We start from the raw sequence: 14,309 nt of genomic DNA on the forward strand, positions 1-14,309 counted from the left end.
AATCATATATTGTAGGCAGGCTGTGTGTACTGACCTGACTTGGCTGGAGTCCATCGTGAAGAGACCGTAGAGGAAGACAAAAACGCCGACCAGGGCGGCGGGGATCAACATCCCGGTGTACCAGCCCAACCACGCAAAGTACAGACCGATTTTCTCACCAAAGTAACGCCTGCGAGAGAGACAGACAGACAGAGAGACAGAGAGACAGAGAGACAGAGAGACAGCGAGGTCAGAATTCACCAACAAACTGAGTTAATTAAAGCTGGCGGTGTTCACTTGCAGTGAAGTTGAGTGTGTCGTTAGTGCACTGTGGGCTGACTGTGGTGTTCTAACGGATGGAGAGGCTGCTGGGCTGGAAGTATAATGCTGTGGTGGGAAATAATTCAGTAACTGTGTCTTCTTCCTAAACCACAGCAGTCACGGTGCCCTTGGGCAAGACACGTATTTCACAAGTGCTCCAGTAAATCAGCTCAGTATCAGGCAACTCCTAAATCTGTACGCATCACTCTATTAACAATGAGGAAGTCACTCACTTGAGTTTATATGCACACTAGTTTCAAGATAATGAAGTTACAAAGGTGGGAGATAAAGATCTTCTATCACAGCATCAATTTATAACTTTATAAAACAATGTTTAATTGAGTAACCATTTAAAGATGCATTAACAAGATTAGTGAACACAGCATGACATACAGTATCATCACCCATTTAGCTTAATACGCAGAAGGTGTTTCTCACCCAGGAGATATGTTGCCACAATAAAACCGTTTTTAAAAATCTCTCACACCAAAACAGTTCATCTCTAGTAGTGGTTGACAAATGTTTAAAATGTCAGGAGGAAATGAGCCTGTCCAAAAGGTAAAAATAATCTGCCTACAATAAGAAATCTACATGAAAATGTGTAATTTAATAAATATCGTGCTCTCCCCTGTTTCCAGCCTTAATGCAAAGCTAAATTAATAATCTCCTGGATCCAGATCTGTACTTCACACAAAAGAGTGTTATCAATCTTTTCATCTAACTCTTGGCGAGAGTGTGAAGTGAATAAGCGCATATTTCATCATGTCAAACTGTGCTAAAACACAGCGGTGCCAAAGCTGCTTTAAACTTAAGTGAAGTCAAACTTCCACAACTTCTCAACCCGTAAACTAGCTCCATGAGTTCAGAAATATCCGACATACTGAAACATTAGGGAGGGAAAAAGCCAGTTCAGAAAGCCGACTGTGATCAGAAACCTTAATATCTTTATCATCAGGGAGATAAACAACTGGGTTACAACATGTTCTATTTAAACATCTTATCCTAGAGAGGATCAAAGACAGAACAAGGCTTATAACCAGGACACTGCAGCATGTGTACGTCTTCAGAAAGAGCTCCTGAAGCTGTGTTGGTTACCTGATGAGATCCAGAGGCTGGTATTTGTACCACATCCCCCAGCGGGCCCAGCGCTCGTACAGAAGATGCCGGTGGTTCTGGGCACCGTGCGTCTTAATTGGATGTCTGCTCTTGTAGCCGCCCTGACGAGACAAAGAGACGAACATTATTAATTACAGGAGAAACGTTATACTTTGACAATCTGTTCATCTCTACAGCACAAATAGAAAACCGTTCTCACCTCATGTGGAGGAAATGCAGCCTCATATGTGTTATTTCCCAACAGCCGGTTGATACCTAAAGCAGGAAAAAAGCACGTAATGTTAAGAATGCAGATATACCAGGTAGAAAAACACATACAAAATTCAACACCGGTCACAATTACGAGAAGGGTCCAATGGGAGAATCATTTAAAGCAACTCTTCCACAGTAATAACAATTTACTGCATGATGTAACCAGCAAGCTGCAATAGCAAACACTTCAAAATAACCTGCTCTGTTTTTGCTGGACCCTAATTACTTGGTGTAAAATGACTCATCGCAATAATCGGTATGAATTGGCTGCAGGTACTGGTGATGAAAGAAATGTGATGTAATGTTTCTCAGGACAACAGTGCACTCATTTCCATTGTTGTCCCCGGGCCCTGACTGAGACTGTAGCAGCGGGGAGGAAGCTGATCTTATTTGTCTGAGAGAAAAGTGGTCAACAGTGTTAAATTATTGATGTGAAAGGGGTTCCCGCTTTTCAAGGCCAAACTTTCCGCAGCAAAACATGTTGGCGGCAGACAGAGAGGAAAGTAGATGTGGGAGTGGACGGGCAGTTTAACAGCCGACACCGAAAGACAAAACATCCAGACAAAAACATCCAGGAGGAAAGGAGGGATCAGCCGTAAGTTGGAGGAAACCAAAAGCTTTCAATCATCTGTGACGAAGGTAACTTCAGTGATGGCTTCGGGCCTTGCATATGTGCACATTTTTATACAATGTATACAATTTATTGATGTAGTGTTTATTATATTTTATTTTGAAATGTGTTCCCCTTTCCCCATGTCTGTTGCCGTTGATTGTGTGCACCTGTTGCCCTGTGTTGTCTCCTCCCCCCTCACCTGTGTCCTGTTGGGTTGATTGGGTTGTGCATTTAGGCTCTGGGGTTTTACTGTTATGGGAAGTGTGTGTGAGATCCTGGTGGCTGCAGGCTGTGCTCAGGGGGAACAACAGCAGGATTGAGGCTGTGTGTCATTGTGTTGATCATTTAATAAATGCCCCCACCGTGGGACGTTCTGCCTCTGCCTCCTTGCTTGGTCGGGCCGCTCAATTGTCAGAGTCACATCCTCCCAAAGCAATACAATAAACAAATAAATAATTCCTCCTTTAGCTTGCATTTGCTCCCTTTCAGAGGTGCCCTGATGGCTCTCTGCTAGTGACACAATAAACACAAACCCACCAGCAGGAAAACACAGCGATAAAAATGAAGACAGCATCACTGTGTCCTTTGTTCCATTTCCTCACATTGGTATTTATTATCCAATGATTATTCTACCCAACACTAAATACAATGAACCACATTTATTTCTAGAATATGTAGAGTCTTCTCAGTGAATGAAGTTTCCTAATAAGGTCATTATGATGGATACTTGTACTTTATTATATCCATATAAATGAGCCTAGGGAACCCCCCGACACTAATGTGGCACCAGTGGAAATATTGTTCAGTACATGAAGAGCAAGAAGAGAAAGCCTTACCCATCTTTGATTTTCCGTCCTCATACTTGGTGCGTTGCAGCACGTGATGAATTATTCTGCTTCTGGTGGAATTGGAGAAGAAGGCCTCTCTACTATTGATAGTGAAGCTGGAAAGTAACAGCACACTCCTTCAGTTATTCATCATGTAACAATATATCAATATCATCCGGTCACAGCTTCTAATGAGTGCGGAGCCAGACAATGAAGCAAAGCTCATTAAAACTCAATTTGTGGGGAAAACTTTGTTTCATTCCAGCAGCGTTTTTTAAAAGAAAAGCCGTGAAGGTTGACATGCAAAGTAAAACATTTGATATGAATCACTGGGAAATGATTAGATGGATTCATCAAAGTGAAAATGAAAGGAACAGGAAGGAATTGGGGTGAAATCCTATCGTGTCATGCACATCTGCAGCTGCATTTCAATATATTATTTATGATAGGCTTGTCTTTAGAGTTCTGACTCAAAGATATCAAAAATATAAGACTGATGGTTTATACATTTCACATTCAGAGCTCAGGGGTTGAATGGATGATATGGGTGAGAGGGGAACTAGGGTTATATCAGCTTAGACTACTGATACAGACCCAGCCTTTATGTGACACCCTGATCATGTGCGTGAGTTTCAGAATGACTTGTGAACATGTCCTCCTTACTGATGCATGCGGGCTCTGCTGAAGGGAGCGGTGTAGCAGTCAGTTTCCTCCAGGTCAGGCAACGCCTCTTTGTCCAGCTTCATGGGATTTCTGGGCAGCCAGCTTTTTATCTGTCGGCATCTCAGATGAAACCTGCTGCACAGACGCACGAGAGGGAAAACAGGATTAAGGGCACAGATTAACACGAAGATTGAATTCTTTCACATGGAACAGGGGCTCCCAACCTTGTTCTCTGACAAGCTCGCACCGCCTCACACCCACTGAAAACAAGTTTACACACACATGCATACGCACGCACGCACAGCAGGCATCACTATGCAGATGTTATTTTTTATTTTTCATATTGCTCATAAATCGTGAGCCTCTGATCCAGGGGAACAGCTTGCTAAATCCAACTCAAAGGATTATTTATTTATCATGAGGCATTTCTTAAATGTGATTACAGTCATGATTTAAGAGCAGAAAATGTAAAGGCATGCATGGACTTCCTAAAATGTAGAGCTGTGTGTTAGCGGTTATCTGGTGACACAATATGGTATTATGGGGATTATGAGTCAATATATTGCAATACTGTAAGCAATAAACATTTTAATATACTATTACAATATTATTAAAGACATCTACGTACACATATGATTACAAAGAGTTCACTTTTTGACTTAACTGATTGTATTTGCATCCATCACAGTTCCTGGCACTACTTTTCAAGCACTATGCCGTGATTAATTGCATGTAAACGATTAATAAAAAATCAATACTGCTCAATATAGTATCAAAAACCCAATATATTCTTACACAGCCACTAAATTAAATCTAATTAGAATGTTATTGTCACGGTCTGTCTCTGTCTACCCTCTCCAGCCACATTTCTAATTCCCTTCATAATCAATACATACAAAGCAGAGTAAGAGTCTGCAGCCATACGCAGCTCTTTGAGGCTTCACAAAGTGGCACTTTGAGCTGAATGCTAACATTTCAACCTTATTATTGGTGCTGTGTGAAAAGTCAGGGGATCATAAAAGTTATAAGGATAAATCTCTGAGGGCACCTCACATCGCTGCACTAAATGTCACGGTGATCTAGCCAGAAATTGAGATGTATTACAGCCTGGACCAAAGAGGTGATCCTACCGTCAGACAAACATGAAGCTCCGAGAGCTAACATGAGTTGGATGAGTATATAGAATATTACAGACTTGCTGGAGAAGTCTCTTGTCTTGTCAGGCTTTGACCTGATATGGATCAAATTAATACAAATGTGAATTTCGGGTGAAAAAACACCAAAGCCAGAAAGCGTTTTATAAATGTTCTTGTGAAAAAGACAGAAAGTAATGATATCCACCCAATGAGCTGTGACCTCCTGCACAGAGCCCATTTGTTCAGCTTCACAGGGACGCGAGCTAGAGACAGACCATTAGGAAACACATAAAGCATATTTACTACTCGGGTAAATAAGCTTTGGGAGCTTTGCCGGAGCTGTGAAGAAATCATAACGTTACTCATTGTTCACAGTGACGTAAGATGCTTCTCACACAAGGTTTGAAAGTGCTTTGTTCTCAGTTGGACAAGTGGGCGAGAAATTCCTGCGATTTTGTCTGGTCTGTGTGTGTAGGTGTGTGTGTCCTGCAAGCACGACCATTCAAACAACATATAATACTGTATCTAAAAAGGTGGAAAAACAATGTTATCATTTTCAAATTAGCCATATTATCAACTCTTTAATTTTCTATCAATAATGTGTTTGTGAGGTTATTGAAACAGTATATAAAGCTTATGAAGTATTATACAACACTAAGCAGCCATGTTTATTGCAGTTACTTTGTCCTGTGGCAGCTATCTTGTTTATTATCATCAATAATCTCAGATCAAAACCGAGCGTTAAGGTGGAAGCAGCGTGAGTCACACCATGTTTGCAGTTTAATGACTAGCCGTCCTTCATGACCGGTAATATCACACTTCACTAACCGTTGTCTGTTCAAAGCTTTACGAGGGCTCTTTGAAAGGTTACACATAAAAGTCTACCATCATTGGTGCGGTTCAAACATCCTTTCCATTTTCTTTCATCACCTGATAGACAATGCTGAGATAAAAAAGGAACAGATATCAAATGAGAAGCCTCTGAAAATGTTGTTTAATACGGATGTCGCATTAAAGTATGTGATAAGAAATGTTTCCTGTTCAATTAGTGAGAAGGGCATGAGCAAAACTAATAAAATGTCTAGATAATATTTAAATACTGCTCTTAATTTAACCGATTTTTTTTTTTAGGTTCTGCATTACTCATTGTAATTGAGAAACAGGTTTTAAAGGGCCCTATGATGCTCATTTTCAGATTCATAATTGTGTTGATTAAGGATGTAAAAACCCCAAAAGCATAATAATAATACTCTTTAAGGGCCTTAATGGTTTGTAGAGTTTGCAGAAATTAAATGTACATAGAGTTGTTTTAAAAAGTCATTCTTGTTTTCGCATTCAAGGAACATTGAGAGATGGAAATGTGTAATCCTTTCAGAGCATCTTGAACATTACATCAAAGCATGAGAGCGTCCCTCTAAAAACATTATGCTAATCATCCTGTGCAGCTCCATCTTTTTGATTAATAGATTACACATATTTTAGAGAAGAGCGGCGTTAACGTATTGCACTCTTCCAGACAGGATGCTGTGCTTTTTAAAAGGTTATAAAGCTTAATTAATCACATTAATCTAAACAAACAAAGGTCAACTGCACTTAACCTTGATTTTTAAACACTATTTAAACCATTTTAGTTGCTGGTCCTTATCAGTGCTGCACACAGTGTGTTACTTTCCAATTAAAACTAACTAATCCCTGACGCATACCGTGTATTTACTCAGTTTATGTAAAGGTTGATTAACCCTGGATTAATTAAAATGTACTCAATGGTTGGGTTGAAAAGGACAATAAATGTTTCACTCAAACTTTCACAGTTTAAGTTTCTCAGTGAGCTGAATGATAACTATAGTATTAAAACATTTAAACAGCATCCACAGCTCACATTACGGCTGACGCATGGCAGCTGTGCCTCTCACGAATTTCATTAGAGGCAGTGAAGCATCCAGCTTGCTGCCCCCAGAGAGCGACACAGAAAAATAGTCCTATTCTTAAATCTACTTACCTGCCCATGGTTTTGCTCTTCCAATCCGTGAAATAACTTTTTTTCCTTGGAGAAAGAAGAAGAAGAAGTTAGGATGAATTAGGTTACCAGCCACTCAGAAAAAAACGGACCTTTCCATAAATTAACTTGTAATCGTTTTTTCTTTCTACAGTTACCTGAAAGGCATTCGGATGTTCATCTGCTCTGCATATTTGCAGAGTGTATCCCAAGGAGCTTGGACTTTCACGAACATGATATCGTTGTTGGTCAAGGAGGGCTTTAGGATTCAAATGAAACACAGGACTTTGAGAACTGAGTTGAGGAATCAAGGACACAAGTCTTCTAAAACCAAACATGTTTTACCTCCTTCTCCAGCATAAGACCCTCAGCCCGTAGATTCTTCTCAAAGGTGCACCTCTTTTCCACCTGGGGACTGGACTTCTTGTAAACCAGGATGTAGTCGACACGCTTTTTCCCATCTCGGAAAAACAGCCCAGAGGAACCAGCTGATTTCTTTCCCTGTGGTGAGAAGAGTTTTTAAGACGATGCAGCGATGTAACAAGACGGCTCAGTAGGTCAGTGACAAAATAACTACAGTGTCATTTGTGGTAATAATGGTGGATAACTGAGAGCCTGGTACCTGAACTGAGTCATTGCGGGCCTGTAGTTTAACTCGGGCTGAATGCTTCTTCAGTGGAATTGACTCGTCTGCCTTTGTTTCACATGTCGTCACCTCCGACTCTTCCACGTATTGATCGTTCCCTTCCTCTGCTGCAAACAGACACAGCGTGACGAAGGAGACAGTTATTGAACAGGTAAGGCACCACACAAAGTATCCTATCAGCAATTACTCTTTTGTTGTTGTTAAAATCAATATTTCCCTCAATCCCGCTCCCACTTTGCAATCAGCTCTGAGCTAAATCCAAGTTATTTAATCGTGGACGCCAGCTACAAAGGCGACACCTTGAAGCTATTTAGAAGATCCATGAAGATGTTGAAAGAGGGCCAATTGTGCTTCCTTCCTTGCTAAATCTGTATGCATCCCACTGAAGTGCACAGACAAAATAAAGTTGTGTTTAACCCACACTGTGAAGCAAGACAAACAAATCAGATTGTACAAAGAAATCTTTTCCTGAAGCTCAAAGTGTTTTGAATCGTTTCAGAGAGCCTTCCTTTGCCACAAAAAGTCAGCCTTAACGACGAGTGATAACTTTTTACTAGGGATGTAACGATATATCGAATATCGCGCTAAATAAGTGTCTCAATACAATACCGTCGTGAGACTGACAAAATCTATCGCGATTTTTACAATTTCTTTAAATAATTTTTTTTAAAAAACATTTATTTAACCAGATGGTCCCATTGAGATCATCGATCTCTTTTTCAAGGGAGACCTGTCCAACATGGCAACAAGTAGGTTACAAAATGAACATAAAACAACAGATAACACAAAAGGAGATGGTATTTACAGGGCTACATGTACATACCTAGAGACATTGACAAGTACCAACAATATATTTATATCTCGCCCTGTCAATAATCCTCACCTTCTTGGCAAAAACTGTATTGTTTTTGAAGTGGTGGAGAGACAATGCACAGTTTTACCCACTGCTGTCCCCCATGGCCAAAGCATATCTCTCTGTCCCAGCAACATCAGTACCAAGCAAGAGAGTTTTTTCCACAGCAGGGGTTATTGTAAACGCCCAAACATCCCAGCAGCTTCTACCCGGAAATGCGGACATGCTCATATTGCTAAAAGATAACCTTGATGATGCTGAGTGAGTGAGTGTAAAAACTAAAGTGAAACTTGATTTATTCTATTGGAGGGTCTGATTATTATATTGTTGACACTTTAAAATACTATTATCCTACTAAAATGCTGTAAAAATCAGATTTATTATTTAATAAAGAAAAAAAGTCAAGTAAAAAAAAAATTAAAAAAAATTCACATTTTTTTTCTTTATTTTTCAATAGCGCGATAAATATCGTACCGTGGACTTTTTTTCACGATATTATCCTACCGTGAGTTTTTGGTATCGTTACATCCCTACTTTTTACTCATTTTATTTTTGCAACTGAGCATACGGTGTGGATGTTTTTCTTTTTTGAATGGTATGTGATATGCCTTCCTCTCATGTGAAAGTTGATTGAGGCAATGAATAAATCTCATACATACACTCTAATTGCGTGACATGGACATGCTCCTATAGCTATAGGGAGACGCATCATTTCACAGCACAGCTTGGCTCACATCTCCAGTCAAATGTGTCATGTGTGTACTTCAGCACCAGATCTGCTGAGTGAGACTGCAGTCAGAACATCTTTATACTGCTTTGCTGAAATATGGTGCAAGACATCTACATTATTCCAACATGTGGAACTACGATGAAAAAAGCTGCATTGGTTCATTCGCTTTGTTTTTAGCACTTCATTTCACTGAAAGTACATTAGAGCCCCTAAACAATAATGTGTTTTTAAATGTGTAAGAATATTATTGGGACCAAAATAATTCAGTGCAGAGCCACTAGCTGTGCTCGTTTCCCTTTTTTCTATTTTTATTATCAACAAACACAAACTCTCTTATCTATTTTAAGACCACAACTGAGCCCTGTTCTTTTTAGATTCACTGAATCTCTGGTGAATAGTTTCCATTGATTTCATTATAAAAAAGTAAAACATTTAAATGTATCTTCAACCCGCCACAAATCTGAACCATCAACTTAAAACAATTTCATCCAGTCACAAATACACGCAATATCAAAGTGCATAGTCTTAGTTTAAAGGTATCCAAAAGCTGTCTGAATTCACACTGCTGGATTGTGCTGAGTTTTCAAACACCAAGGAGCCAAGTGATGTGAGTCTATTGAAGCGTTTCAGTTTAAGGTGCTGCGTTACATAATTGATAACATAAGTGCAGGCAACAGTGAAATGAATACAACAGTACTGAAGCACTTTTTTGTGCACCGGTCAGTCAATGCTTGAATTAAAGATGTAGCTTAATTCTAGATCAAATGCATGTTAAAGGGCATTGAATATATCGTATTTGGTGATTTTTAGTGTTGTGTTAAATCCTTGTTTCTCTCTGAAACTTCATTTTTGATGTTGAGCTGTGATGCAAGACAACTATAAGATCTGACATTAAAGTATTTGTATCACCATCAGACACATCTGTCACATAACACAGTGAGGAAACGGGTTGGTCTTTACTCTCTCCTTTTGTCTGCACCCTCCTCAGGCCAAGACAAAAGAGACCTGTTCCTCAGACGTCTATTTTCAGCACAACAACTGAGAGCCACTTCTTCCAAAAATAGCAGCACCTCACCTTGTGCTGCCTCATTTGCATGAACCTGCGTCTCACGTCCCACTTTAGCACCCTGCACGCAGCAGTGAAATACCAAAGGGTCAAATAAAGGACGTCTCAAGAAGAGGAAATCCACATGATGAGTTGCTGCATGGGTTAGAGCCCTCCCTGTCATTGGCCTCTGAATATTCTTGGAGATATTATTCAAACTGAATAATTGTCTCTCTCCAACAGGCATTTGCATTTTTACCAGTTCAGGCTGTGATGTATTGTTTCCTCGGAACAGTTTTCCCACCACACTATCTCACTGCCTCTGAACACACATCAGACACATGTGATTATGTTTGCTAAATCCCCTGCGGCATCATCACAATCTGCTCAATAAATATTATGCACATGCCTTAAATATCACCAACATTATGAAAATCTGTGTTGCAACCAACTCTGTTTCTGTTGAGCACAGCATTCAAAACAGTCAGGGCAGAGAAGAGACAGAGAATAAACATTCAACACGGACAAAATGTCAGTAACAATACATACACAGATACACATAAATAACAGTGTGTAAAAGGCTTCCTTGATGGTATTTTTTTTTTTTTTTTTTTTTTTAAATAGGAAAAATACTTTAACGTATCATAAAAAAGAGCTTCAACTTAGGGTAGACTGCATACAAAGCTGGTTTATATGAAGTTCAATATTTGCCAGCTAAAGGATGCCATGCAGATCCAACAATGGGTAAAACCTGCCAGTGCATCTGTAAAAAATAAGTTTAAAGGGGCCCTATTATGCTTTTGGGGGGTTTTCCCTATCCTGTAGTGTGCTATATAGGTTTGTGTGCTTGTAAATGGTTTGCAAAGACTAACATCCCAAAGTTCCTTAACAAGGAAGTTTCTCTCTCGCACTCCCCCTACGCCTACTTTGTTTACTTCTGCGACATAGTGACATCATTATGTAACACTCTTGCTTCTACATTATAGGCTAGCGCTCCAACACATTGTACATGATAGAGATGTCCCGCCCCTTAGCCTAAGTGGTTGACCAATCACAACAGAGCCGGCCAGATAACCAATCAGAGCAGACTCTGGTGTCAGACAGAGGGTGAAAAGAGGTGCTGAATAAAGAGCTTTTTGAAAAATCTTTACATTCATGAAGCAAAAATATTTTTCTTTAAATCAACATAGAAAAATAGAAGTTAAATAAATAGTGTTATAAAAGGTAAATGTTATTTTTTTTTTAAGTTGGAGGAAGTAACGATTCCTTTTTGAGTAGAATTGTTTATAATATGTAATTTACTAGAAAGTTTAAAATATATTTCTTTAAATCTTTTTTACTTTAACTTGCCACTGCAGATACCTCCAAAGTAAACTTTACAATCCACACGTGACATGATGCAAACTGACGTCTCCTCTGTCATGACTGAAGCATCTCATCATTAACAGCTTCAGGAAGACATCCGTCCTCCAGCAGACTGACCTGTGTGCGGCGGCAGGAGGCTGCAGGAGGAGCTGACGCTCTGACTCAGACCCTCGGCCTCTGGTTTGGCCTCCGAGCTGAGAGGCACAGACAGGAAGTGGTTGAGGTTGAGTGGATGCGTTTGACTCTGGGCCAGACAGGGCAGGCTGCGGCGGGACGGCTTCGGGCTCTTCTCCTTCAGGATCTCGCTGATGCTGGTGTGCATGCCTGAGGATGAGAGGCACAGAGAGAGAGGGGGAGAATATTATTATCACATTTCATTGGCTGACACTTTTAATAATGCGACCATGAAGTTAGAAACTCAGCAAGACAAATTACAAGTACATTAGTTTCAAATAAGCCATCCATTTAAACTGTTGGTACATTAGCTTGAAATAAGGAAAACCATTTTAAGTTCTAAATATATTTGTGTTTTAATAGGTTTTAAAGGCCAAAAATGTGGGTTTTCAGTCTGCAAATAAAGATTCGTTCTGGTATCAATGGGGAGCTCATAATAGCAAAAAAGCCTTGTTTTTGTTGATGAGTATCTGAGTCTAATATATATTTTTTCATATTAAACATCATGTTGTTTCATTAATTTATGCTCCCACTGATGAACTTAAACTATATTTTAGTCACTAAGGCATTAAGTGAAGGATTGGGTAAGGTCCTGCTCTCTAGTGAAGCTCTGCTGGGACATACCATTAAATCATACTGTTGTCAACAATATACAAATGTATTACGGGAGGAGGTCTGGGTTGGGCCCTGAATTAAGGCAGCAAAAAAGATTGCTCTCAAGGTGACAGGAACTCCAGTCCTTTTAAGTAATAATCAGCCTGTGAAAACATTTTTTTCAATGCTGCTTTGTAGCTCTGAAGGGAGCTCTAAAAAGTCTGTGAAAATAATCCGAACGATGTCTTCAGGTTTATCTCTGACAGATCATTTATAACAGATCTCCAAACAGACTGGGGGCCGCTGAGTTTGAAAGATGTGGGCAATCATCAGGCAAGGAGCGTTTCACTAAAGACCCTGCTGGATTGTATTATGGCAAATGTCAGAGCCATGGATTTTAGAGTTGGTCCAAGGATTGAAGTTAGGTTTTCTCAGTCTCTGCTGCATTAATGTTGACGATTCCCCGAAGCCCGAGGCAGGTTAGCTCTGTTTCTCCTTTCAAATCTCATTTTCAGAAGCACTTTCTCTTGAACTGGTTATTATTCAGTTTTTATTTCTCTTGTTTTTGCTATATTTAATACAGTAGAATCATACCTCCCTTATCATTATAACAGGATCAGTTACATTTGTATATAAAAGTTATCTGTTCATTGCCCTTGTTTTTGTTATGTATTTGTAACTTGTTATGGGAAATGCAAATAAATAAATAAAATAATTATAATTAAAATGTGGCTCTTGTGAGTCAGCCAGCTGTATAGAGGTCCAACACTAAATTACTGGAGTGCCCTTAAAGTGAATTAGCTGTAATAACAATAAGCTAAGGGGAGTGCAACTTCAGCATTTCAATTCAACACGCATCATGAATATTTATGCATTTATACAGAAGCCAAATAATATTTTAAGGTATTCAGTAACTCATACTTGGGCGAAAGTATTTAGGATTAAGTTAAAATAACAACTCTAAAACTTCCCATTACTATTTTTTTCTTGACTCATTTACGTGTATAAAGCTAGGTTGAGTGTATTAGAAACATTTTTTGTTATAGTCATCAAAATGTTGTTTATTTCTCCACAGCAATCCATAAATCAAATGATTTAAAAAAAAAGAAAGAAAGAAGTCTGTACGACCGACCCGCCTGTCTACCTGCGCACACTCTGTTCATGCACGCATTGCACATCGCAGCAGCTAGCATGACAGCTACAGTAAGTACTCACAAATGCCACGTTTGTTGTTTCATTTCAAAATGATAATTTGGGGGTTGCGGCTTTGGAGGAAGGACCGGAGGAGCAGGCAGTCAGGGTTGCCAACTTGGGGACTGCCTCACTGGATCTTCTGGCTTTTGAAGCTAGTGCTGCAAGCTACTTCATAGCAAAAGAGTTGGCATCACTGTGCTGGGCTTTATGGTTAGATATATAATTATATAGCCTACTCTTCCTTGCTTCTCCAATGTTACCTACTCAAGCTTTTAGTTTGATTTGTCAAAGCTGCTAAAGTAGGAGCATGTTAACAACCAATATTACTCTTATAGTTTAATTTAGCATTTTCTCTTGTTGATCAGCTATTTTGCATCTTATCATTTCCCATTATATCTAATCTTTCATTCCAAACCATAAAACTAACGAGTCACTTAAAAAAACATAAATGTACAATAAGAAAAGAAGAAGATAAACTAAATGCAGAAAAAACCTTTTCACCATTCTCTATAGATCTAGTGCCTGAAATGAGCGAATGGTAAAAGGGGAGTAAAGGAGAAGTCACTTCAACTTGTCCATCCTTTTATGGGCTATAGTGATAATGTATGTCCTTCATAGAAGAGTGCGTTAAAACCATCAGCCCTCCTCCTCCATCATCTCACAGCTCAATACCTCGAGACGAGCAGCGGGATGGTGCACCGCCAAACGTAAGCTTGCTAGTGCTTCAGCCAATTTCGATAGAAAGATGCACGTAATGACAACATTCAAGTGTGCATCTTTCTCATTAGCTTGTCGTTGTTCTTTT

General features: G+C 39.5%; 1 protein-coding gene across 2 annotated transcripts in view; it reads right to left on the reverse strand.

The window, feature by feature from the left end:
- The window catches only part of ano3 (anoctamin 3), a 38,493-nt gene that overhangs the window by 12,439 nt on the left and 11,745 nt on the right, over window positions 1-14,309 (reverse strand). For both annotated transcript variants that reach the window (XM_079681928.1, XM_079681929.1), the window contains exons 2-11: window positions 11,660-11,866; window positions 7,526-7,656; window positions 7,249-7,404; window positions 7,062-7,162; window positions 6,907-6,951; window positions 3,772-3,906; window positions 3,118-3,224; window positions 1,616-1,671; window positions 1,396-1,517; window positions 35-169 (exon numbers count right to left, since the gene is read on the reverse strand). In XM_079681928.1, coding sequence (XP_079538054.1) covers window positions 35-169; window positions 1,396-1,517; window positions 1,616-1,671; window positions 3,118-3,224; window positions 3,772-3,906; window positions 6,907-6,951; window positions 7,062-7,162; window positions 7,249-7,404; window positions 7,526-7,656; window positions 11,660-11,866 — 1,195 coding nt within the window. The remainder of the gene's footprint in view (window positions 1-34; window positions 170-1,395; window positions 1,518-1,615; window positions 1,672-3,117; window positions 3,225-3,771; window positions 3,907-6,906; window positions 6,952-7,061; window positions 7,163-7,248; window positions 7,405-7,525; window positions 7,657-11,659; window positions 11,867-14,309) is intronic.

This window comes from Notothenia rossii (genome assembly GCF_949606895.1).
Source record: "Notothenia rossii genome assembly, chromosome: 5".
Classification (NCBI taxonomy): Eukaryota; Metazoa; Chordata; class Actinopteri; order Perciformes; family Nototheniidae; genus Notothenia; species Notothenia rossii.